The sequence below is a fragment of the Hylobates moloch genome, unplaced genomic scaffold, assembly GCF_009828535.3.
Source record: "Hylobates moloch isolate HMO894 unplaced genomic scaffold, HMol_V3 SCAFFOLD_23, whole genome shotgun sequence".
Lineage (NCBI taxonomy): Eukaryota > Metazoa > Chordata > Mammalia > Primates > Hylobatidae > Hylobates > Hylobates moloch.
In genome coordinates, this window is record NW_026652298.1 from 15,690,575 (window position 1) to 15,718,199 (window position 27,625).

Here is a 27,625-nt window from a genome sequence, read left to right on the forward strand (position 1 = left end):
TACACATTGGATCAGGATAATCTGTTGAACTCTGACTATAAATGCTACTCTTAAATTCTTTTCTTTATTTTGCCCGACAAGGGGGAATATACCTTTTACTACTGGGCACAGATTTTTTTATAGATTATGGTATGACAACCTTTTAGACTAACTAGCAAATTGTTTCTAGTGTATGTTGTACTCTGCGCGCGCGCGTGTGTGTGTGTGTGTGTGTGTGTTTATTGTGTTACACTTAAAGTAACTAATTTTTATGTATCTTCTTTCTGACACCAGTGAAAATCTCTGTGGTTTGAAATTATTTATAAATTAATTCTTAGAAACACTGAAGAAAAAATGTAAATCAGTCATTTCAGTCATCAGTCTTAATTTATAAACTATACCACAGGCAAGTTAAATAGGTTCTTGAACTTCAGTTTCCTTATCTTGAAATGATGATAATAGTTCTTTTGGAGCACAACCACATTCATTCACTACAAAACGCTCTGGAACCAACCATTTCACATAAGGGGTACTTAACTTATGCTAGTATTCTGTCCTCTCATGTAAAAGAACAATTATCTAGTATATTGCATAGCTGATCATAACATTATTTAGAGGATGCTTACCCTTACTTCCTATTTTCCAGAAATCATCTTCAGAGACAAAGAAAAGTAGGAATTTGAGACATAAGTTTCAGTGAATAAGACAAACAAAAAACTTAGCTATTGATGCATTCGAGTATTTGCTGTAATTCCCCACATGGCACTGCTTATAGCACAAGCAGAGTTTGCATAACTTAATTTCTAATTCATGAAATTATTGTTCACATAAAACAGTAATCACTATTGGCAGCTTAATATTAAGTATACTATATTTTGTTATGGAAACATACTTCCATATTTTATTGTATTGCTTAATTTAGAGATTATGGGTGAATTTAAATACATGGAAGAGAGGTTGTTTGTAAACCTATTCTCAAAGCTTTAACTGTAGAACCTCCAGTGAATGAAGCTCTTTACATTAGTTATCTCACAAATCTTCTAATTGGATTAGAAAGCTGAATAGGTTTTGCTACATCTAAATACAAGTCATCAGATATACCCACGAAGTAATAACTTATCAAAGCAAGTCTTTTATTGCTTCTGGCAGAGAGCAAGAAATAGTTATCCTATAGAAGGTAAAGAGTTTTCTAATAGTTTAGCACTAGTTCTGGAATACAAGAGTATTTCAAAGCTAAACCTGCTATAGCAATGCAAGAATAATAGCCAATTTGAGTCAGACACAATGCTAAGCACTTTACATATCCATAACTTCTCATCTTTAGAGTAATCCTCCAAAATAGATGCTATTATCATTAGTTGCCTCTAACAAAGCTTAAAATATTTATCTGACCCTTTATAGAAAAAGTTTACTCATCCCGCCTCTAAACTGTCTGAATCATGGGTATATTCGTGCCTTGATTTCTTCTCATACTGGTTTCTACTTTAATGATTCAAATCTACCTTGCCTTCTTTTTCTATTCTATCATTGAAATTTCTTCCCTTCCTGTTTAATTTGAAAAGAGATCACAATTCAGGTAAAACATTTATTTCTGATAGGAAGAATAGAAGTAGCAAAATCTTGCCACTACTAATTTTTGATTTTGAGATTTGTTTTAGAATGGAAGAGTTTCTAATAGAAAAGTTTGAAATACAGTATCAGTTATGATATTCTGGGTCGTCTTAGAGTTAATGTGTCACCTAAAGTATCTCATGGGTATTATAAACACAGCACTAAACAAGGTGAATGAATTTCCTTTCACCTATAAGAAAGGCTTTTGTCTTTATCCCGGTGCCTCCAAGAAATAGATGAGTCAAAAAATATTATGTGTTTGGGTTTGGGTTTTATACCAATTTGAGAGAAGTAGGCACTGTTCACACTTAATTAATTCTATTTTTCATCCCACCTTTGTGACAGGTATTATGCTAGAGCTAAGTAAAGGCAAAAATTCTTGCCTTCAAGATTCTGAAGGTGGGAAGATTAAAAAAAGGAAGAAAAGAAAGATTCTAAAAGTAGATAGTGATGAATAAATATGCAAGAGTAGGGGTGAGATCTTGGGCCTAGGTAGAGGAATCAGTCTTAATCAGAGAGAAAGGGAAGTATGCCTTCATATAACAACACATTTGTAGCTAAGAAAGCAGGATATTAGTGGAAATATGAGTCTGAGGGTTTTTATTGCATTTCTTTTTGCAATGAAGTGAAAGTTGCCTCTGGAAGCTGGAGTAAGGGCATTTCAGGGAAGTGGTAGTGATTAATGTATCATAAAAATCTAAGCTTAATAGAGAAGGAAGTAAAACCTAGAGTGATTTTACAAGGAGCAAAAGAAAGGTAGTTAAGGAACTGAAAGTTTACCAGCAATAATAAGGAATTGAGTGATTTGAAAGAACAGGTGTAGTGGTCAAAGAGGTGGAAAAGTCCTGAGTATGACTATGGTTGTGAATCATTTAGCTGATGTGCATAGGGACATTGGGATTGAGGACATCAAGGAATTATAAAATTGTAGTGTGGGGGTGGTAGGCTTATCATCCCACATTGACATCATTCAGGATATTAGCAGATCTTAGGTGGAGAGAAAATCTGTAGCTAAAATATTAGAGTCCTCAGTAAGTCTATACCTGGGTGATCAGTTTGAGTAGTCTCTAGAATGGATAGAAAGTGATATTACCTGATGTCCTGAATCTTCAAAGATGTGAGATGTACACTAAAGAGTAGAAAGTGTAAGTGACCAGAATTTGACAAGAATGAGAAGCATGGTAAAAGTTAACTTACCTTGGGCTTCTAAATAAATTATGGTGTAAAATTGCTTTAGAAATAATCTAACACTAATTGGAATCTCTGGGCCAAGCTGGTGATTGAAATTACTGCCTGGAACAAGGGAGAGGGAATTATATGAATTAAAAAATAGACTTTGTTGGAAACTTCTGGGCTGTCCTTGCCTTTCAAATGATACCACAAAGGTATGTCAATAGGAATTTGAATCACATTCCACATTTGTTTTGAACAAAAGCAAATACACCACTTCATTGAGTACGTGTTAAGCAATTTAAAAAAGCAATTATAAGGAAAGAAAAATCTTGAATGGAGTAATGAAAACAAAGAAAAGGCTAAATCAAAGAATTGCATTCCCGTTGGTAAGATTTGGTTTCATGACATCCTTAGTTTGGGTATGAGATTTTAAAAGGTTAAGCAAGCCCCCAATAAGGGCTTAATAAAAATGATAATTAGAAGTTTTTGTATTATGTTATTTTGGCAGAAATACTCGAATTGACCATATTTGGGTATTCCAGGAGTTTCTGGGGTTCTTTAAAGCTCATTTTGGGTACTTATAATCTCTCTGTTTTGAGTAAGGGATAGTCCTTTTAAATTTGTGATTTTATTTTGTATTACACAACTTCTATGGAATGATATAAATAGTTGAATGAATTTTAAGCCTTGTGTATTTTTTAGATGCCTAATAATAACAAAAAACTGAGAGTTGTTAAATCTTTGCTTTTGATATTACAGGTTGAATATCTCTTATCCAAAATGCTTGAGACCAGAAGTGTTTCAGGTTTTGATTTTTTTTTTTGACTTTGGAATATTTGCAGAATTCATATCAGTTGAGCCTCCCTAACCCAAAATTCAAACTATGCCAAAATCCAAACCTTTTGGAGTGCTGACACAATGCTCAAAGGAAATGCTCATTAGAATTTTTTGCATTTTGGATTTTTTGAATTAGGGATGTTGACCCTATATATCTGATAGAATATATAAGTGTTGGGTTTACCTTAAAATTTCCATTATTTTTACATTTTGATATAGAAAATATATTGTAAGAACTTTACTTAGCATATAATCCATATTATGTATAATGTTTAATACAGTGATGAAATTGCATTTCTACCATAGCACCTTTTAGAGCACTGCCCAAAACCATACATCTGTGGTGTTTTAATTGGTAGATTCTCTTCAGGAACCCTTCTGGTAAGAAAACAAGACGAATCAGCTTCAGGGAAGAAAGGATATGTGACTGACATTGTAAAGAAATCTTACATGGACATTATAAAGAATCAGCCGACGCATTAGGATTTCTAATTTCTTGCATTGACCATTCTTAACTATTTTACACTTATTGTAGTGAACATAACTCATACAGAAATTATGAGCAAGTGATAGTTTCCCATAATTACAGTAAAATATAGTAGGTTTTTGTTTTTTACTTTTCTCTAGTTATGTTTATGTCAGATAATGAAAGTTTTAACCCTTCATTGTGGGAGGAACAGAGGAAACAGCGGGCTCAAGTTGCATTTGAATGTGATGAAGACAAAGATGAAAGGGAGGCACCTCCCAGGGTGAGTCTGTTCTTTATTCTTTAAAATTTGAAACAAACCTGCTGATATTTAAGTTGGTATTACATATACTATGATGTTTGGGGATATAAAAAAGTATTGGCTTTATTCCTTGTCCTCAAGGCACTTGAAGTGTTATTGATTCCAAATATTTCAGACATGAAAGAATTTGGGAACAATATAAAACTATGTGATTTAAAGCTAAATTTCATAGTATATATAAATATAAGAGGAAAACGTTATTATAGGCTAGAGAAATTAACCAGCACTTTATTTCAAATTAGTGCCCTTTATGTTTAACTTCAGTTTAGCTGACTCCTGCGCACCATATTCGTAATGACTTTTCTCCCCTTTCCCTTTCTTTAATGATTTATTTTTATAAATCTTAGAGATAAAGAACATTTTGTTCCTTTATGGAATTGAAAACATGTCACAGTGATAGGAGTAGTAAATACATATTTTTTAGTTACTTAATGAATGTAATTATTTGCCCCTTATACAAACTTAGCTGAATCTCAGAAAATGACAGGCTGACCTTGGAAAAATACGGCACTTGGTATGTGAGACATAAATATACGAATATCTGAACTTTATATATACGTAGATGAATAGCTGAAAAATGTGTATCTGTTTCAAAGCTAAGTGACACAATTTTTGGCAATATTCATACTATATATCTCTAAATGGAAATATTTGAGTCTGATAAAACTTTTAAAACACTGAAATTTACTGTGAAGTCTTAATATTTTGTTATAAAACCATATTTTTATCAAGCCTAAAATGCCTTCAAAGCCTATCATCTGTCTTCACAGTTATCCCTATGAGCTTGATATCTAATGTAATTCGAATGGATTACAGATTAAATTTTGTTTGAGATTGACATTAGAAATATTTGTACTTCATATTTTACTTATTTTGTTTCTCTAGGAGGGAAATTTAAAAAGATATCCAACACCATACCCAGATGAGCTTAAGAATATGGTCAAAACTGTTCAAACCATTGTACATAGATTAAAAGATGAAGAGACCAGTGAAGACTCTGGAAGAGATTTGAAACCACATGAAGATCAACAAGATACAAATAAAGATGTGGGTGTGAAGATTAGAAAATTCAAAAGGATTAACCAAAGCCTATTTCAAGTTCTTATTTTGAAATGACAGTTGATATATTGCCCCTTTTCATGTACTCTGAATGTGCAGTCATGCACCACAGAATGATATTTGGGTCGACATGCTCACATACATATGATGGTGGTCCTATAAGAGTATAAGGGGCTGGGCGTGGTGGCTCACGCCTGTAATCCCAGCACTTTGGGAGGCCAAGGCAAGCAGATCACTTGAGGTCGGGAGTTTGAGACCAGCCTGGCCAACATGGTGAAACCCCATCTCAACTAAAAGTACAAAAATTAGCTGGGCGTGGTGGTGGGCACCTGTAATCCCAGCTACTTGGGAGGCTGAGGCAGGAGAATCGCTTGAACCCAGGAGGCGGGGATTGCAGTGTGCTGAGATCACACCACTGTGCTCCAGCCTGGGTGACAGAGCGACACTCTATCTCAAAAACAAAAAATAAGAATATAAGGGAGATGCCTGGCCATGGTGGCTCACCCTTGTTATCCCAGCACTTTGGGAGGCCGAGGTGGGATGGTCACTTACACCAAGGATTTGAGAACAGCCTGACGAAGATAGTGAGACTGTTTCTACAGAAAGTTTAAAAAAAAAAAAAATTAGCTGGGCTTGGTGATGTGTGCCTGTTGACCTAGCTATTTGGGAGGCTTAGGCAGGAGAGTCACTGGAGGCCAGGAGTTCAAGGCTGCAGTGAGCTATGATCATGCCACAGCACTCCAGCATGGGTGACAGAGCGAGACCCTGTCTCAAAAAAAGAAAAAACGTGTAATGGAGCTGAAAAATTCCTATTGCCTAATGACGTCATAACACAGCTTTTCTATATTCAGATATGTTTGCATACACAAATACTTTCTATTGTGTTAGAATTGCCTGTAGTGTTCGGTACAGTAATGTGTTACACAGGTTTGTAGCCTCAGGGCCATAGGCTATATTACATATAGCCTGTATGTGTAGTAAGCTATACCATCTAGGTTTATGTAAGTACACTCTATGATGTTCACAGAGGAAAAAAATCACCTAATAAATTTCTCCGAACATATCACTGTTGTTAAGTGCCACGTGACTGCACTTGCAAATTTAAGGTTTTGTTCTCAGCTACCTGAACTGGGAAACTATAATAATCAGTGAAGTCCATAATTACTGTCATTACCACTCTGGCTATAGAATGTCCAATTCACAGTGTAGTGTCAGCATAGCCTTTAAAAAAATCATTGTCTGAACAAAGAAGATAATGAATGCCAGGAAAAGTATTAGTAGGGAAATTTTTTCCCCCTGGTAATATTGGTCCATTTTACCTAATTCTCATTTTAAATGTAATTGCAATGACAGACAGTTGGCATTTCCTTGGGATGTTTCAGAAACTTTCACAAATCCCTAAATGGTATGTATATTCCTTTAGGACTTTGCCACACACATGTTACTGTATCACAGAAACAAAAGTTTTACCATGTCATTAGAGTTACTATACAGTCCACAATGAGCAGAAAACAATTTTAACCATCCAGAGTTGAGTATGCTGAGCTAAGTGACTCAGTTGTCCACACTTACAAGCCTTGCAGCTTCTAAGAGGAAAGTAACCTTGGCTAACTTGTAAATTTTAATGTGTCTCATGGATCTTTGGGAGCCACATGCTCCTAAAATGAGCATTTTATCTGTTGAGTGTCACAGGTTTCTATGTTTAAAGTTTTCATGTTTGAGATTAGTCCAGAATTGGAAGTTGGCAAATTGCTTACAAATTTTTATCTGAACTTTTAAAATAGATATAAAACTTAATAAATATGAGCTCTTTATCTTTTCTTTTACTTAGACCTCAGAAAGTACTACTACAGTAAAAAGCAAAGTTGATGAAAGAGAAAAATATATGATAGGAAACTCTGTACAGAAGATCAGTGAACCTGAAGCTGAGATTAGTCCTGGGAGTTTACCAGTGACTGCAAATATGAAAGCCTCTGAGAACTCGAAGCATATTGTTAACCATGATGATGTTTTTGAGGTATGATTTGATGATTATTCTGGAGCAATCATAAGAACTTTCAATTTAATATTTTATTGTTGCTAAATAAAGACCTGATATTGATTGTAGAAAATACGTTAATGCCTTCATCATTGAGAAATTTCATATCTGCAAAAATATCACTCACTTGTCACTTTAAACTTACAAATTATTATGCCCTTTGTATTCAGATGTTTATGCAAATTAGATTATAGATAGTCTAGGCTACTGTAAAATACATAATTGCTTTTATTTCTGTAACTTAAAAATGAAAAGACTACTATAGGCATACCCAATTATTTAACTTATTTATGCATTTATCCTTGAAAGTGAAAGATTTTTTGGTTGACTGCGTGAGACAGTTTTTAAATGGGGAGTTTCTTCTAGTGGATCAATAAAAGCTGGAACTTTTTTTAAAAAACAGCTTTATTGAGATATAACTCACATACCATACAAATCACTTATTTAAATTATTCAATTCAGTGGCTTTTAGTATATTTACCAAATTGTGCAGCCATTACTACAATCACTTTTAGAACATGTTTCTCACTCCAGAAAGAAATCCCATGCTCCTTACCTGTTACTCCTCACTCTTTATCCCCTTCGGCCCTAGGCAACCAAAAAATCTACTTTATATGCCTCTGTAAATTTGCCTATTCTTGACATTTCATTTAAGTGGAATCATACAATATGTGGTCTTTTGTGCCTGGTTTGTTTCACTTAGCATAATGTGTTCAGGTTTTTCTATGTTATAGCATATATCAACACAGCATCCATTTATATGACTGAATAATACTACATTGTGTATATCCACCCTTTGTTTATCTATTCTTCAATTAATGGACATTTTAATCATTTCCACTTTTTGGCTGTAATGAATAAGTCTGCAGTGAATTTTTGTGTACAGGTTTTTGTGTGGATATATATTTTCATGAATGAAAAATGATTGCACCATTTTATATTCCCTTCATACACTGCTAGTGGTAATGTAAAATGGTGAAGCTGTAACTTTTTAATATGAATATCTGAAGTGTTTCTGATTTATAGCTGCATTGTTCACTGCAGTATGTACTAGCTACGAGTGGCTATTTAAGTTAATACATCTTCATCCCTAAAATTTCAAAGTGCATTCAAGCACACCATCTCTTTTCCTGGTTATCCTGTGAGCTGTCATTTACAACAGGAATAATTTTTTTAAAAAAAGGGTGGTTAATATCACTCAATACACTATGGTATGCACTGAAGCTAATGTAACAAAGGCTGTGAAAAAATTATTAGGTTTGTTACAGTGAACTTATGACTCATTTAGTGTAATTTCTATGTGTAAGGCACTGTGGAGGTAAGGTGGCAGAATGGATACGTGGATATAGGGATTTAAATAAATGCAAATATATATAATTAAGGATAGACTGTGCTAAGTGTGTTAGAAATGTACGAAGTGTTACAGAAATTTAGAAGGAAGATTTATGGCTGCCTTAAGGAGAAGGGGGCATTTTACCTGTGTTTTGGAAAATTTTAATTCACAGATACAGGAGAATGGAATGAAATGAGGAAGGAATGATGAGAGCAAAAGAATGGCATTTGGAACATATGGAAAATAACATTTTATGTTACTGAATAAGTCAGAGGCAGTATTATGAAATAAGAGCAGTAGAGTAGATAGGGCCCTGACTACGAGGCTCTGAAAAGCCAAGCTAAGAAGTTTGGACTTAATGTTCTGTAGTCTTGAGGAGCCACTAAAGGCTTTTAATAGAGTGTTACTCTAATTCATAGAGCTATATATGGTTGAAAGTTATTACAGTTGTAAGAATATTATAGGAGATGCAGCACATGAATATCTCAGTATAAAAAAGGGAATAGAGAAGCAGTATCCTAATGTTTGATTAGGATAATGGTGCCATGAAAAGGATAGAGGTACAAATTGTACGAACAGTCTTGGAAGGACTGGTTGTATTTTATTGCCCTATCTTGAAAAGGTTTAAAATGTGTTTATAATATTTGTTTTCCCTTTAAAGTCTTATGACTTAATATTTATTTATTTGAAGAAACAAAAATTTAATTTTTATCCCCCTCCCCCCCTTTTCACTAGGAATCTGAAGAACTTTCTTCTGATGAAGAGATGAAAATGGCGGAGATGCGACCACCATTAATTGAAACCTCTATTAACCAGCCAAAAGTCGTAGCACTTAGTAATAACAAAAAAGGTTAGATGTTAAAGGAAAGTACTAAGAATAGAAATTGCCTCAATAAATTTATAAATTTATTTGGAATAAATTTCATTGAATATTATATTATTTGATACATTTTAGAAACAAATTTTTAGACATGGCTTTCTGAAAGATTCTCTTTCCTTCTCATTTTTAGGGAAAGGCATTGATAGTCTTTTCTTTCTCCTCATGCAAATTTACTTATAAAGGCATGGACTTTACCGACAGCTAAGCCTCGATTGTGCGTTTCTGCCACTTATCAGCTGTGTGATCCTTGAGTTAATTTTATCCATGTGTACATACCTGATTTGACATACAGTGAGGCTAATGAAGGATTTTTGCATCAAATAGGCTAGATAATGTATCTTTTAGCACAGTATCTTATGTACAGTTAGGTGCTTGTTATTTTATTGATTCTATCACAAGACATTTTTTTACACTCCGTCCAACCTCTGCCAGCCATTCTTTCAAATAAGACAATCTTAGACTCTTAGAGATCTTGAAGGATATCTATCCCTTCCCTCACCCCTCCCCTCTAGCACCTGAGTATCTTTACATCATCTTCCTCAAATGTTTAACCGTTTGTCTTTATGGCATCAATGATACTTATTATCAAGTTGGCCCTTGGATAGCTTGGGTTCATTTTGTAGTAATGATACCTAGAATTTGTTGAGCACTAATTGCTTAGGTACTATACTAAATATTGTACGTGTTATTATCTAATTGTCACAATAACCCCCATGATGAGGTGGAAGTGGAGTGTATCTGAGAAAGAACTTAACAACCATCTATTTTAATGGTTAAGAGCTCAGAACCTAAATACACTGAGATCAAAGTTAGAGTCTCATTTGCTACTGTTAACTGTAAATACAATCTGGACTACTTGAGCTGTGCTCCTAAAATCTCAGAACATCAAAGATATCCTTAATTCATATAATCATCTATGAATATGTCCATATACACTATTTCTGTGATTTGGCTAGAATTCAGTTAGTTAAAAAAAAAAACCTTTTTAGCACTACTTTGAAAAAATACTACCTATTATAGAATATGAACACTTGTCTGTTTCTGTTCGTATAATTGCTACACACAACCACCTTACATACTGAGAGTTTACCATTCATAAACAAGTCTATGAAATGTTTTAAAAACATTAAGAAAGAGCTGACTTTTGAAAATTCCTTGATTTGTTTGGGGATTATATGTTTGTGGATTGAATTGCTTATTTTTATTAGAGTAGATGGGAAAAAATTCCATATATATATATATGAAATAATTTCTTGCCCAGTTGAGTTCAGAAAGGTTGTAAACGATATTTTCATTATCAGTTTTTCAAATTGTAAATGGGTGAAAAGTTTATTCATTGAAATTAACTGACCTTAGAAAACAGTATATAATAATGTCACCTTGTCAGTAACTAAATTGAATTCTTAGTAATCCCAACATTGGTTACTTTTTAAAAAATTATATCACCATCTAAAAATTATTTAATCTTTGTATTAGGACTGAATTTTCAGGGATGCTTCCAATTATCTTATCAATATAATTTATTACCTCATATAGAACCAGGATGGTATAGTTGTCATTTATCATCACTGAAAAGAATTTCACACAATTCTTGGGGAATTTATCATTAATCTTAAATTTGTTTTGTTTCAGATGATACAAAGGAAACAGATTCTTTATCAGATGAAGTTACACACAATAGCAATCAGAATAACAGCAATTGTTCTTCTCCATCTCGAATGTCTGATTCAGTTTCTCTTAATACTGATAGTAGTCAAGACACCTCACTTTGCTCTCCAGTGAAACAAACTCATATTGATATTAATTTGAAAATCAGGTGTGTGAACGTCTTTTACAGTTTTTTATTTATACAATAAATGGAAGTAGTAAGGCAGATAACAAATACATAAACATACAGGGTTTAATAAGTATTATAGAAGTGGTTCCAGTAATATGTTTTCTTTCCCCATTTTTATTGCTGATTTTCTATTTAGTTTTTATACATTTCCATCTTAAATTAGATTTTTAAATGGGGAAGGATAGACTAGATTCTCAGTCTCCGGTTAAAAAGTTGAATATTTATATATTTTTAGATATGGCAACATAAACAGCATATTTGAGGTAATTTAAGTTGGAAAGAGTACTTTTATAGTTAGAAATGCAGAATCATTTTGAGGGGCTGCCATTAAAGGGTTCATTCAAATACTCTTGACTGGTGGTGTATATTTGGCTTAGGCTTAATTTTGTAGGACACACTCACTGAGAGGGAGATAAATGTTAATTTGTATAGCCTGGAATTTAGCTGAAGTCTAAAACACATTTTATTACTTAGGCTCTTGAGAAATTGGTTGTCTGTAATGTTGGCGGTGGGTTTGAAAAGAAAAAAAAAGAAATTTGGTTATCACAGTAAGGCCGTGCCATTCTACCATAGTGTTACTCTGTCAGCTAAACTCCGTTAGAAAGATGGGGATTAGCTGGGCTGGGCATGGTGGCATAAACCTATAATCCCAGCACTTCAGGAGGCTGCAGCAGGTGGATGGCTTGAGCCCAGGAGTTCGAGACCAGCCTTGGCAACATGGTGAAACCCCATCTCTACCAAAAACAGTACAAAAGTTGGCCATGTGTGGTGGCATGTGCCTGTAGTCCCAGCTACCTGGGAGGCTGAGGTGGGAGGATCGCTTGAACCCAGGAGGCGGAAGTTGCAGTGAGCTATGATCACACCACTGCATTCCAGCCTGGATGACAGAGCTAGGCCTTGTCTCAAAAAAAAAAAAAAAGAGATTGGGGTTGGCTGGATGTGGTGGAATGCCTGTAATCCCAGCACTTTGGGAGGCTAAGGTGATAGATTGCTTGAGTACAGGAGTTCAAGACAAGCTTGGGCAACATGGTGAAACCATGTCTCTACAGAAAAATTAGCCAGGTATGTTGGCACATGCCTGTAGTCCCAGCTACTCGGGAGGCCAAGGTGGGAGGTTAACTTGAGCTTGGGAGGTTTAGGCCTCAGCGAGTCATGATCAGGCTACTGGACTCCAGCATGGGTAACAGAATTGAGACCCAGTCTCAAAAAAAAAAAAAAAAAAAAAAAGATTGGGGTTACTACTAAACCAAAAGTTTAATGTGTGGATATTTTTAACAGTCATTTAGAGTTGTTCTTAAATTTCAGGCATATTTAAGTAAAATTTGTACATTAATGTGTATTGTTAGAAAAGGGAGGTGAATTTTATGCCTGAAAATGAGTTTAGGTATTGTGTAATTATAATCACAATCATTTATTTCTATTCTTTGAATTTGAGGCTATGAGCTACTATTTAAAATACTAATTTTTATAACCTCCTAGATATTATCATATTAATTTGTTGAATAATAAAATTTTATTTATTGTTGGGAAAGCAGTATGATATTTTCTAAATCCTGCTTTTAATATAATGAAATAAAGCCTAAGCAAGGAATACAGCAACACCTTTTTGTGCTGTGTTTCTGGTAATGAAAGTTATCTTTTTTGTAATGGGAAGAATTTTTGTGGAAACATAACTTGAATATGTATACAAGAGGACACAAATACTTAATACCACAGGTAAAAATAAAATATTTTCTATAATTTTGGAATGACACATTTAAAAGTATTTGCCAAATACAGCTAGCAACTTAGAAGAGTGATTAGACTTCATTTAACTTTTTATGCCTTTTACATATTTGGTGTCAAACTTTGGACATTTATTCAGTTCTTTGCTTTGTACAATTTTCTTACCTATATGAAAGGTAAGTACCTAACAACTGTGTACTTCGTTAACTATGGTTAATTTGGTTAATAATGTAAGGCTTCAAAATTAACTGCACAAATGTCCTGTGCTCTTTGCTCCACTATTCATGTTACTAGCTTTCTCTCCATATATCTGCCCTCCTTCAAGCATTTTGTTTTTTTAGCACATTCATGAAAAGATGTAGCAAAGATTAAAAATTCCAGTTTTATTCATAGTTCAGCCCTTTAAGTTATTTTGTGACAAATCAGATTGAGTGTATTGATGAAAATTAATCTTGGTATTATCTGTGAATTTTAATTGTATTACTTGTCTCCAACTGAAAATAAAGCTCTATTAACTATTGAGATAATATTTTTAAATTACATGCTTGATAATAAATACCTTTTGTCTTTGACTTTTATTAACTTTTTTAACTTGTCCACCCACACAATTTATTTATTAATGTTCCCTGTTACTAAGAAAACTCGGCTTTATTATGTTTTTCATAAAATTATCTTTATTTTAGGCAAGAAGATGAAAATTTTAACAGCGTTTTACAAAATGGAGATATTTTAAACAATTCAACAGAGGAAAAGTTCAAAGCTCATGATAAAAAAGATTTTAACTTACCTGAATATGATTTGAATATTGAAGAGCGATTAGTTCTAATTGAGAAAAATGTGGACTCAACAGCCACAGCTGATGACACTCACAAATTAGATCATATCAACATGAATCTTAATAAGCTTATAACTAATGATACATTTCAACCAGAGATCATGGAAAGATCAAAAACACAGGGTGTCCTGTTTGGAACAAGCTTTTTAAGCATTAATTCTAAAGAGGAAACTGAGCACTTGGAAAATGGAAACAAGTATCCTAATTTGGAATCCGTAAATAAGGTAAATGGACATTCTGAAGAAACTTCACAGTCTTCTAATAGGACTGAACCACATGACAGTGATTGTTCTGTTGACTTAGGTATTTCCAAAAGCACTGAAGATCTCTCCCCTCAGAAAAGTGGTCCAGTTGGATCTGTTGTGAAATCTCATAGCATAACTAATATGGAGATTGGAGGGCTAAAAATCTACGATATTCTTAGTGATAATGGACCTCAGCAGCCAAGTACAATCGTTAAAATCACATCTGCTGTTGATGGAAAAAATATAGTCAGGAGCAAGTCTGCCACACTGTTGTATGATCAGCCATTGCAGGTATTTACTGGTTCTTCTTCTTCTTCTGATTTAATATCAGGAACAAAGGCAGTTTTCAAGTTTGATTCAAATCATAATCCCGAAAAGCCAAATATAATAAGAGGCCCCACAAGTGGCCCACAATCTGCACCTCAAATATATGGTCCTCCACAGTATAATATCCAATACAGTAGCAGTGCTGCAGTCAAAGACACTTTGTGGCACTCCAAACAAAATCCCCAAATAGATCATGCCAGTTTTCCTTCTCAGCTCCTTCCTAGATCAGAGAGCACAGAAAATCAAAGTTATGCTAAACATTCTGCCAATATGAATTTCTCTAATCATAACAATGTTCGAGCTAATACTGCATACCATTTACATCAGAGACTTGGGCCAGCAAGACATGGGGAAATGTGGGCCATCTCACCAAACGACCGACTTATTCCTGCAGTAACTAGAAGTACAATTCAGCGACAAAGTAGTGTGTCCTCCACAGCCTCTGTAAATCTTGGTGATCCAGGCTCTACAAGGCGGGCCCAGATTCCTGAAGGAGATTATTCATCATACAGAGAGTTCCACTCAGTGGGAAGAACTCCAATGATGCCAGGATCACAGAGACCTCTTTCTGCACGAACATACAGCATAGATGGTCCAAATGCATCAAGACCTCAGAGTGCTCGACCCTCTATTAATGAAATACCAGAGAGAACTATGTCAGTTAGTGATTTCAATTATTCACGGACTAGTCCTTCAAAAAGACCAAATGCAAGGGTTGGTTCTGAGCATTCTTTATTAGATCCTCCAGGAAAAAGTAAAGTTCCTCATGACTGGAGAGAACAAGTACTTCGACATATTGAAGCCAAAAAGTTAGAAAAGGTAATTGAACATGAGTTTTTCATTCTTTTCTTTTTGAACTTATTTTCCTTAAAAATAATTGGCACTCTTTGTTTTCTAAACAAGATGAAACGAGATTCTCTGAATTACTGATTATCTCTTTATATTCTAGGTGTTTTTCTCTGGTACTGGGAATAGAGTTCCAAATTTAAACTCAGCCAGGATAATTGGGATGATAATGTGTGTTTCTATCCTCTCCTTTACTCCCCACTGTTTCTAACAAAAATGTATTAATTTTATATGTTTATGTGTCTGTCTCTTTGAGATTGTGCACACATACTAAAAATACATGTACCTCTGTTTAGCATTTTCTGAACTTTGCTATTGTTGATTATCTAAATTTAAAAAATAGCTTACTGTATAGTTAACAGAATAACAAAAAATGTATTGCAAATGTGAATATTTCATCTAATATTTTTTCCCCAGTCCACAGTATATGAACTAACATTGTCACTGACACAGATGGCTTCTGGCATGGCGTTTATTCTTAACTTTTCTGAATTTCTACATTTCTGACCTACTTAAACTCAGTTAAGTGTTTCTGTGGCTCTAGTGTGGCTTAGCAATAGTTTATTAAATAACTAATGCTCGTATTCAAATTATAATTTTATGTGTAGATGTTCATCTTTTGAAAGGAGTTAAAAATGTAGATATAGATATATATCCTTGTAAAACCAATATGAGTGCCATAGTCATGTGGCCCAAGTGTACAAGACATGATTTTTCTTTAAGATTTAACTTTATATTTACTCACAAGATTTTACCCAAGCATTATCTTTCTTTCTTTATTAAATATAAAATGTGTTCTTAAAAACAGGTGAACATACAACTTCAATTAGCCATTTTTTTAAACTCCTTAAATAAAATTTTCAGAAATGCCTAAAATATATTAGTACCTCATATCAGTTTACATGAAATCTCAGCCTATAATTGTTCTTTTTAGTGCAGTCCTCAACTTTAAATAAACTTTAAATAGGTAAACATCCATAAGCATTAGGCTACTTCTTTCTCATCTATCCATTTTATTTCATCTAGTAACTCTACACACTGTTGAGGCTATTTGAACTTTTGTGCTTTTTCTAAGGCACTTGGAAATTTCTTAAGCAGAAGAGTAACGTAGGTGTGTTTTATAAATAAATTTGTGGTGACATTGTGGAACTAGATTTTAGAGGAAGAGGCTGTAGTCAAAGAGATTGAGATATGATGCTCTTTAGTAATCTAGATAAGAAATGAAATGTGAACTGTTATCAGTGCAGTTAAGACAAATGAGTTCAAGAGAGAGTTCTGAAATAGACTTTTAACAAGAGTTTACTTCTGATTGAATATTCCTGTAATCAGTCAGAAAGGAAAAGGGATAAAGCTTGAGACTGTGCCTTGAATAACTGGTTGTTGGGAATGTCTTTGGCTATTAGTGGACATAGAGGAGGAGTAGGAGACTTGGAAGAAGAGATGAGTTTGGTTTTTATGTTCTGTGTAGTTTCATCTTACATGGCTCTTCTCCCACTCCTGTCTGACAGAGATATACCTGGATTTTAGTACATAAGAAGCAAGTAGTAACTATCTCATTGTTCAGTGTGCCAATCCGCTTTTTTCTGAATTGCCTAAAATGTTTACATATTTTGAAATTCACGGTACAGGTTCTTGAAGAGAATATCACAGTAGTTTCCTAGTTGTTTTCACTAGTAATTTAGAGGTGTGAATTAGTTGATTGAAACTAAAGAGAAGCCTTGTGAGAAAAGAAACAGGGCAAACTGCGTCTGAACACAAATCTGCAGCTGATAACTCCCATTTTCAAGGATATCATACTTTGAAGTTATGAGGGGTGCTTCTTCTCTCATCATATGCTTGCCCAGACTCCTGCCTTCCAGGCCACCAGTTGACTGACTACACTGTAGTATCTTCTAGCTCATCAGTTGGGAAGCATTTCTAGCAAATACCAAAGTATATATCCTGCTGTTACCATAGCTCTACTGCATTCCTTTTAGGGTATTTTATTCTCCATGTCTTTCTTAAACGTATGCTGTCTTTGCCTGTTTCAGTTCTTAAAAAGTATTCACATGTGAGACTGCTTTTACTTAACATACGTGAAAGTTTTATCTTAAATGGATTCATGTTTTATAAATCACATTTTTAAAAGAATTTAAATTTTTAAAGAATTACTTAAAAAAAATTTTTTTTTAAATCATTTAGAGAGACATTTTAGTCTTAACAGTTCAGAATCCTAGCTGTGCTGCTCAGTTAGCTACTTGGAGAAGTAACTTTGACTTTCGTTACCTTGGTGGATTCATGTGTATGTTAGGTGCAATGAAAGGAACTACTAGGATTGTTTAAAAATTAAATGGGTTAATACATGCAAAGCACTTAGAATGGTACCTGGCATATATAACTAAGTGCTAAATAAGTGTTTATTGCTATTACCTTCGTCCTCATCATCACCATCTTTTAAATACAAAGAAATTAAAAGCTGATTAAAGTTATTTTTTTAAAACAGCAAAATATTGTGCAATAGGTTATTTTATGATGGTAAAATAATTATTTTTCTTAAAAATTTAAATATAGTTCATAATTCTAAAATATAAACAGATTTCTTATATCAAAGATTAAGGCTTTTTTTATTATTATACTTTTAGGGTACATGTGCATAACGTGCAGGTTTGTTTCATACGTATACATGTGCCATGTTGGTGTGCTGCACCCATTAACTCGTCATTTAGCATTAGGTATATCTCCTAATGCTATCCCTCCCCCCTCCCCCCACCCCACAACAGGCCCCGGTGCATGATGTTCCCCTTCCTGTGTCCATGTGTTCTCATTGTTCAATTCCCACCTATGAGTGAGAACATGCAGTGTTTGGTTTTTTGTCCTTGCGATAGTTTGCTGAGAATGATGGTTTCCAGCTTCATCCATGTCCCTACAAAGGACATGAACTCATCATTTTTTATGGCTGCATAGTATTCCATGGTGTATATGTGCCACATTTTCTTAATCCAGTCTATCATTGTTGGACATTTAGGTTGGTTCCAAGTCTTTGCTATTGTGAATAGTGCCGCAGTAAACATACGTGTACATGTGTCTTTATAGCAGCATGATTTATAATCCTTTGGGTATATACCCAGTAATGGGATGGCTGGGTCAAATGGTATTTCTAGTTCTAGATCCTTGAAGAATCACCATACTGACTTCCACAATGGTTGAACTAGTTTACAGTCCCACCAACAGTGTAAAAGTGTTCCTATTTCTCCACATCCTCTCCAGCACCTGTTGTTTCCTGACTTTTTAATGATTGCCATTCTAACTAGTGTGAGACGGTATCTCATTGTGGTATTGATTTGCATTTCTCTGATGGCCAGTGATGATGAGCATTTTTTCATGTGTTTTTTGGCTGCATAAATGTCTTCTTTTGAGAAGTCTCTGTTCATGTCCTTCGCCCACGTTTTAATGGGGTGGTTTGTTTTTTTCTTGTAAATTTGTTTGCATTCATTGTAGATTCTGGATATTAGCCCTTTGTCAGATGAGTAGGTTGCAAAAATTTTCTCCCATTCTGTAGGTTGCCTGTTCACTCTGATGGTGGTTTCTTTTCCTGTGCAGAAGCTCTTTAGTTTAATTAGATCCCATTTCTCAATTTTGGCTTTTGTTGCTGTTGCTTTTGGTGTTTTAGACATGAAGTCCTTGCCCACGCCTATGTCCTGAATGGTATTGCCTAGGTTTTCTTCTTGGGTTTTTATGGTTTTAGGTCTAACATTTTAAGTCTTTAATCCATCGTGAATTAATTTTTGTATAAGGTGTAAGGAAGGGATCCAGTTTCAGCTTTCTACATATGGCTAGCCAGTTTTCCCAGCACCATTTATTAAATAGGGAATCCTTTCCCCATTTCTTGTTTTTGTCAGGTTTGTCAAAATCAGATATGTGGCAGTATTTCTGAGGGCTCTGTTCTGTTCCATTGGTCTTTATCTGTGTCTTGGTACCAGTACCATGCTGTTTTGGTTACTGTAGCCTTGTAGTATAGTTTGAAGTCAGGTAGCGTGATGCCTCCAGCTTTGCTCTTTTGGCTTAGGATTGACTTGGCAATGCAGGCTCTTTTTTGGTTCCATATGAACTTCAAAGTAGTTTTTTCCAATTCTGTGAAGAACGTCATTGGTAACTTGATGGGGATGGCATTGAATCTATAAATTACCTTGGGCAGTATGGCCATTTTCACGATATTGATTCTTCCTACCCATGAGTATGGAATGTTCTTCCATTTGTTTGTGTCCTCTTTTATTTTGTTGAGAAGTGGTTTGTAGTTCTACTTGAAGAGGTCCTTCACATCCTTTGTAAGTTGGATTCCTAGGTATTTTATTCTCTTTGAAGCAATTGCGAATGGGAGTTCACTCATGATTTGGCTCTCTGTTTGTCTGTTATTGGTGTATAAGAATGCTTGTGATTTTTGCACATTGATTTTGTATCCTGAGACTTGGCTGAAGTTGCTTATCAGCTTAAGGAGATTTTGGGCTGAGACAGTGGGGTTTTCTAGATATACAATCGTGTCATCTGGAAACAGGGGCAATTTGACTTCCTAATTGAATGCCCTTTATTTCCTTCCCCTGCCTGATTGCCCTGGCCAGAACTTCCAACACTATGTTGAATAGGAGTGGTGAGAGAGGGCATCCCTGTCTTGTGCCAGTTTTCAAAGGGAATCCTTCCAGTTTTTGTCTATTCAGTATGATATTGGCTGTGGGTTTGTCATAGATAGCTCTTACTATTTTGAGATATGTCCCATCAATACCTAATTTATTGAGAGTTTTTAGCATGAAGTGTTGTTGAATTTTGTCAAAGGCCTTTTCTGCATCTATTGAGATAATCATGTGGTTTTTGTCTTTGGTTCTGTTTATATGCTGGATTACATTTATTGATTTTCGGTTGTTGAACCAGCCTTGCATCCCAGGGATGAAGCCCACTTGATCATGGTGGATAAGCTTTTTGATGTGTTGCTGGATTCAGTTTGCCAGTATTTTGAGGATATTTGCATCAATGTTCATCAAGGATATTGGTCAAAAATTCTCTTTTTTTGTTGTATCTCTGCCAGGCTTTGGTATCAGGATGATGCTGGCCTCATCAAATGAGTTAGGGAGGATTCCTTCTTTTTCTATTGATTGGAATAGTTTCAGAAGGAATGGTACCAGCTCCTCCTTATACCTCTGGTAGAATTCGGCTGTGAATCCATCTGGTCCTGGACTTTTTTTGGTTGGTAAGCTATTAATTATTGCCTCAATTTTAGAGCCTGTTATTGGTCTATTCAGAGATTCAGCTTCTTCCTGGTTTAGTCTTGGGAGAGTGTATGTGTCGAGGATTTATCCATTTCTTCTAGATTTTCTAGTTTTTTGCATAGAGGTGTTTATAGTATTCTCTGATCGTAGTTTGTATTTCTGTGGGATCAGTGGTGATATCCCCTTTGTCATTTTTTATTGTGTCTATTCGATTCTTCTATCTTTTCTTCTTTATTAGTCTTGCTAGCAGTCTATCAATTTTGTTGATCTTTTCAAAAAACCAACTCCTGGATTCATTGATTTTTTGAAAGGTTTTTTGTGTCTCTATCTCCTTCAGTTCTGCTCTGATCTTAGTTATTTCTTGCCTTCTGCTAGCTTTTGAATGTGTTTACTCTTGCTTCTCTAGTTCTTTTAATTGTGATGTTAGGGTGTCAGTTTCAGTTCTTTCCTGCTTTCTCTTGTGGGCATTTAGTGCTATAAATTTCCCTCTACACACTGCTTTGAATGTGTCCCAGAGATTCTGGTTTGTTGTGTCTTTGTTCTTGTTGGTTTCAAAGAACATCTTTATTTCTGCCTTCATTTCGTTATGTACCCAGTAGTCATTCAGGAGCAGGTTGTTCAGTTTCCATGTAGTTGAGCAGTTTTGAATGAGTTTCTTAATCCTGAATTCTAGTTTGATTGCACTGTGGTCTGAGAGACAGTTTGTTATAATTTCTGTTCTTTTACATTTGCTGAGTGAGGAGCGCTTTACTTCCAACTATGTGGTCAATTTTGGAATAGGTGTAGTGTGGTGCTGAAAAGAATATATATTCTGTTGATTTGGGGTGGAGAGTTCTGTAGATGTCTATTAGGTCCGCTTGGTGCAGAACTGAGTTCAATTCCTGGATGTCCTTGTTAACTTTCTGTCTCATTCATCTGTCCAGTGTTGACAGTGGGGTGTTAAAGTCTTCCATTATTATTGTGTGGGAGCCTAAGTCTCTTTGTAGGTCACTCAGGACTTGCTTTATGAATCTGGGTGCTCCTGTATTGGGTGCATATATATTTAAGATAGTAAGTTCTTCTTTTTGAATCTATCCCTTTACCATTATGTAATGGCCTTCTTTGTCTCTTTTAATCTTTGTTGGTTTAAAGTCTGTTTTATCAGAGACTAGGATTGCAACCCCTGCCTTTTTTTGTTTTCCGTTTGCTTGGTAGATCTTCCTCCATCCCTTTCTTTTGAGACTATGTGTGTCTCTGCACGTGAGATGGGTTTCCTGTATACAGCACACTGATGGGTCTTGACTCTTTGTCCGGTTTGCCAGTCTGTGTCTTTTAATCGGAGCATTTAGCCCATTTTCATTTAAGGTTAGTATTGTTATGTGTGAATTTGATCCTGTCGTTATGATGTTAATTGGTTATTTTGCTTGTTAGTTGATGCAGTTTCTTCCTAGCCTTGATGGTCTTTACAGTTTGGCATGTTTTTGCCGTGGCTAGTACCGGTTGTTCCTTTCCATGTTTAGTGCTTCCTTCAGGAGCTCTTTTAGGGCATGCCTGGTGGTGACAAAATCTCTCAGCATTTGCTTGTCTGTAAAGTATTTTATTCCTCCTTCACTTATGAAGCTTAGTTTGGCTGGATATGAAATTCTGAGTTGAAAATTCTTTTCTTTAAGAATGTTGAATATTGGCCCCCACTCTCTTCTGACTTGTAGAGTTTCTGCCAAGAGATCAGCTGTTAGTCTGATGGGCTTCCCTTTGTGGTTAACCCAGCCTTTCTCTCTGGCTGCCCTTAACATTTTTTCCTTCATTTCAACTTCGATGAGTCTGACAATTATGTGTCTTGGAGTTGCTCTTCTCGAGGAGTATCTTTGTGGCATTCTCCATATTTCCTGAACTTGAATGTTGGCCTGCCTTGCTAGATTGGGGAAGTTCTCCTGGATAATATCTTGCAGAGTGTTTTCCAACTTGGTTCCCTTCTCCCTGTCACTTTCAGGTACACCAATTAGATGTAGATTGGCTCTTTTCACATAGTCCCATATTTCTTGGAGGCTTTGTTCGTTTCCTTTTGTTCTTTTTTCTCTAAACTTCTCTTCACGCTTCATTTCATTCATTTCGTCTTCCATCGCTGATAACCTTTCTTCCAGTTGATCTCATCGGTTACTGAGGCTTGTGCATTTGTCACGTAGTTCTCGTGCCGTGGTTTTCAGCTCCATCAGGTCCTTTAAGGACTTCTCTGCATTGGTGATTCTAGTTATCCATTCGTCTAATTTTTTTTCGAAGTTTTTAACTTCTTTGCCATTGGTTCGAACTTCCTCCTTTAGCTTGGAGTAGTTTGATCGTCTGAAGCCTTCTTCTCTCAACTCCTCAAAGTCATTCTCCATCCAGCTTTGTTCTGTTGCTAGTGAGGAGGAGCTGTGTTCCTTTGGAGGAGGAGAGGCGCTCTGATTTTTAGTGTTTCCAGTTTTTCTGCTCTGTTTTTTCCCCATCTTTGTGGTTTTATCTACCTTTGGTCTTTGATGATGGTGACGTACAGATGGGTTTTTGGTGTGGATGTCCTCTCTGTTAGTTTTCCTTCTAACAGTCAGGACCCTCAGCTGCAGGTCTGTTGGAGTTTACTGGAGGTCCACTCCAGACCCTGTGTTTGCCTGGGTATCAGCAGCAGTGGCTGCAGAACAGCGGATATTGGTGAACCGCAAATGCTGCTGCCTGATCGTTCCTCTGGAAGTTTTGTCTCAGAGGAGTACCCGGCCGTGTGAGGTGCCAGTCCGCCCCTACTAGGAGGTGCTTCCCAGTTAGGCTACTTGGGGGTCAGGGACCCACTCGAGAAGGCAGTCTGCCTTTTCTCAGATCTCAAGCTGCGTGCTGGGAGAACTACTACTCTCTTCAAAGCTGTTAGACAAGGACATTTAAGTCTACAGAGGTTATTGCTGTCTTTTGTTTGTCTGTGCCCTGCCCCTAGAAGTGGAGCCTACAGAGGCAGGCAGGCCTCCTTGAGCTGTGTTGGGCTCCACCCAGTTCGACGTTCCTGGCCGCTTTGTTTACCTATTCAAGCCTGGGCAATGACGAGTGCCCCCCCCGCCCCAGCCTCGCTGCCACCTTGCAGTTTGATCTCAGACTACTGTGCTAGCACTGATCGAGGCTCCGTGGGCGTAGGACCCTCTGAGCCAGTTGCAGGATATAATCTCCTGGTGTGCCGTTTGTTAAGCCTGTTGGAAAAGCGCAGTATTAGGGCGGGAGTGACCCGATTTTCCAGGTGCCCTCTGTCACCCCTTTCTTTGACTAGGAAAGGGAATTCCCTGACCCCTTGCGCTTCCTGGGTGAGGCGATGCCTCGCCCTGCTTCGGCTCAGGCATGGTGCGCTGCACCCACTGTCCGGCACTCCCCAGTGAGATGAACCTGGTACCTTAGTTGGAAATGCAGAAGTCATTGGTCTGTGTCGCTCACCCTGGGAGCTGTAGACTGGACCTGTTCCTATTTGTCCATCTTGGCTCCACCCAATTTCTCAATTAAGGCATTTTTAAAAAGTGAAGATAGTGTCTGTATGTTTAGCTTGTAAAAATTTATTTTAAATACCTATTTATCCAGGATGATGATCTTGAATAATTTTCTGTTATATATACTTATCTGTCGGAAACAATACCAATAAAAGGTCAGTAGAGACATTCGTATTCATACACACACTTACATACATACATACACACATAAAACTAACAAAAATAGAAATTTCAATAGAAATTTGGTATTTTCTTCATGATTTCATTATTAATCATCTGTTCTTCAGAAAATATAGTTCAGAAGATTATTTCGTAGTTTAGGTAGTAACTGTGGTTGAAAAGATGAAATGTTAATGTACTGCTAGTAATTGTCTGTCGGTGAGATTTGGGGACTTTTTGATACATTTCTAAAATGTTTTCATTTTGAAAGATAAAATGGTAATGATAAATGCAAGAGTAATCACAGAAGCTGGGATTATTCAACAAACAGTGCTTTTTGAAAAACTTACAATTTTGATAAATAGGATTAAGATTAATAGATTAAGGCCGAGGCTGGCGGATCACGAGGTCAGGAGATCGAGACCATCCTGGCTAACACGGTGAAACCCTGTCTCTACTAAAAATACAAAAAATTAGCCGGGCATGTTGGCGGGCGTCTGTAGTCCCAGCTACTTGGGAGGCTGAGGCAGGAGAATGGCGTGAACCCGGGAGGCGGAGCTTGCAGTGAGCCGAGATCGCGCCACTGCACTCCAGCCTGGGGGACAGAGCAAGACTCCCGTCTCAAAAAAAAAAAAAGATTAATAGATTAAGGTAAAAGTTATGTATCAAGAATGAATTCTGAAAGCAGACAGAGACAAGGAGTTCAACCTGGTTGAATTAAGGACTTATTTTGAGAACATTTGATAATAAAGTATGAATATTAGAAAGTCAGAATATATAAAGTTAATTTTATTTAGCATTTACAAAGTGCCAGAAACTACTGTTACTGTGCAGTTACCTTGCTATACAAATATTTCTCAATTTTCACATGAGTCCTGTGTGATATTTTTATTATCTCATTTTACCATAAGGAAGTTTAGGCACAGAAGAGTTAAGTAATTTTCCCGGGTTGATATGTGTTACGTAGTATAGAGGAACAACTTTAAAAGCCTATCAGAAGATTTTCAAGTTGACACAATAAATAAAAGAGTGCCACTATTATTTCCTGAGCAGATAGAGTATTTTAGGATATCTTAGGCTAAAGTGTTCAGGATGAATTGATAAAAAGTAGCTTAGGAAACAGTTTCAATAATAAAACAGCCAAATGAGAGATACTTGAGCTGGGATTTTGGCTCTTGTGGTGATGAGTCTGAAAAACACTTGGGTTAAAATTATTTAGTTTTAGGGATCAAATGAGAAAAAAGATTGAAGAGGTAGCCAAGGTTTCTGATTTGAGATATTTGGTCATCAACCTTATTTAACTAATTAATTGTTTTAATAGAGACAGGGTCTCGCTGTGTTGCCCAGGCTGGTCTCAAACTCCTGGCCTCAAGCAGTCCTCTTGCTTCAGCCTCTCAAATAAGCAGTCCTCGCTTCAGCCTCTCAAAGTGCTGTGATTACAGATGTGAGCCACCATGCCCTGCCAAATCAATATTTTAAAGTTCTGGTAGTTAAGGAAATGAAGTCTTTAAAGCATTGTGGTATAGTATAAAAGATTGGCAAAAAATAGCTTAGTTGGCTTTGAATATATTGAATTTGATGTGATGACAATGTGTGCAAGTAACATGGAACACAATACGATACTAGGTTTAGTGATGCAAATTTGAGATACAAACCATGTGAATGAGTGAATTTTCCTAAGCAGTAATTATGTGGGATAAGAAAAAAGTGTGTTTTTAAGAGACTGAAAAGATTCATTGTTTTAAGTAATGTTAAATTGCTGAGATTGCTAGACATGCTTATTATTCCAAAGAGCAGCCCATTCCAATTCAGTGATATGTACACCCTTAAGATTTCTTCAACATCTTTCATCTTTCCCCCTCTTACCCACCATTAACTGCTAGAAATTTATTATTTTAAGGCAGGATGGTTTGAATAACCAAACATTTGTACTTAGATTTTACCTTTGTTCTTCCTTTAATCTAGGTAAGTGGTTTTCAAACTTTACTATATGGGGTCTATAAATAAAACTGTACATTCCGAGTGATTTCAGAGACTTTCAGATTAATTTTGACCTGTGTGTGTGTGTGTGTGTGTGTGTGTGTGTGTGTGTTTTGCTTTGTATGTGAACCAGCATCCATTTATTTGTTATCCCGTTTTCCAGTAAGGAATTCGGGCACAGAATAATTAAGTAATTTTCCCGGGATGATATATATGTTATGTGAAGGAGGGGGAACAACTTTAAAAGCTGGTCTGAAGAATTTCAAGTTGACACAATAAATAAGGTAAAGCCACTGTTACTTCCTGAGCAGATACAGTACTTTAGGGTATATAATGTTAGATATGGTTCTTTTGAGTTGTCTGAGAGTTCAATGTGATTCTGCCACCAGCCTCCTAAAAATAATTTTGTTCAGTAAAAATAATCCTTAATATTGAAGCATAATTTGAGTAATTTGCCAGTGAAAATTAACTCTTTATTTCTGCAAGTCTCTCGTGTGGGGATGCTTTCTTTTCATATGTTCAAAACATTCTAAATCATGTAATTCTGAAAACTGTCTCTGTTTTATTTATAAAATACTTTGTGCTACATTCATGCTCTTATTCATTAGATGGTGTAATCAGAATGTATGGGCATTAGAAGCAGATTGAAAGTGCTACATAAATATATTACTAATTAACTACTTTAATAGCATCAGGATTTAGACTCCAAACTTCAAAGCATTGATTCAAAGTGGTAGAAGATGATGGAGGATCTCTATTCACTCCCCTACTCCCACCATCTTAATTCTAATGGCAAAGTAGACATTTAAAAATTTTTCCCTGGGGGCTTTCACAGTGCCTGCCCTACCTCATGAGGTCAGTTCCCAAATTAAAATTTGCTACTTTACTCAGCTGAGAGTTAGTAATAATAATCTATTGAAGCTTAAGTAGTTTTTAAACCTTTTAGTAGTCACCCCTCTTACCTCCCACTGCCAAAGAAAAAAACAAACTATACCTGGAATTCAAAGATATAAAGTAGATGTCACCTTGAAAATTTCAAGATTTATTTAATTAATAAGCAAGATTTGAAAAGGAATAAGAACTTTTTATTTCAAAGGTGTGTGGTTACTATCAGCATTTACTAACATTCCTTATGAGAACTCAGATATTAAGCATTCCAAACCATATATGATTAACACAACATGGTAAGTGTTACGTTCACTTGTTATTATACGACTGTTAGTATGTAATGAACAACATTTCCCAGGACATTATGCCTAGCATTTA

At 35.8% G+C, this 27,625-nt stretch overlaps 1 protein-coding gene across 6 annotated transcripts in view; it reads left to right on the forward strand.

The window, feature by feature from the left end:
• The window catches only part of ERBIN (erbb2 interacting protein), a 149,779-nt gene that overhangs the window by 107,914 nt on the left and 14,240 nt on the right, over positions 1–27,625 (forward strand). For 4 of the 6 annotated variants that reach the window (XM_058433813.1, XM_058433809.1, XM_058433810.1 and 1 more), the window contains exons 16-21: positions 4,228–4,349; positions 5,274–5,445; positions 7,277–7,464; positions 9,554–9,668; positions 11,331–11,514; positions 13,944–15,486. In XM_058433813.1, the coding sequence (XP_058289796.1) occupies positions 4,228–4,349; positions 5,274–5,445; positions 7,277–7,464; positions 9,554–9,668; positions 11,331–11,514; positions 13,944–15,486 (2,324 nt within the window). The remainder of the gene's footprint in view (positions 1–4,227; positions 4,350–5,273; positions 5,446–7,276; positions 7,465–9,553; positions 9,669–11,330; positions 11,515–13,943; positions 15,487–27,625) is intronic. The other 2 variants (XM_032145485.2, XM_032145488.2) reach the window with 1 other exon arrangement.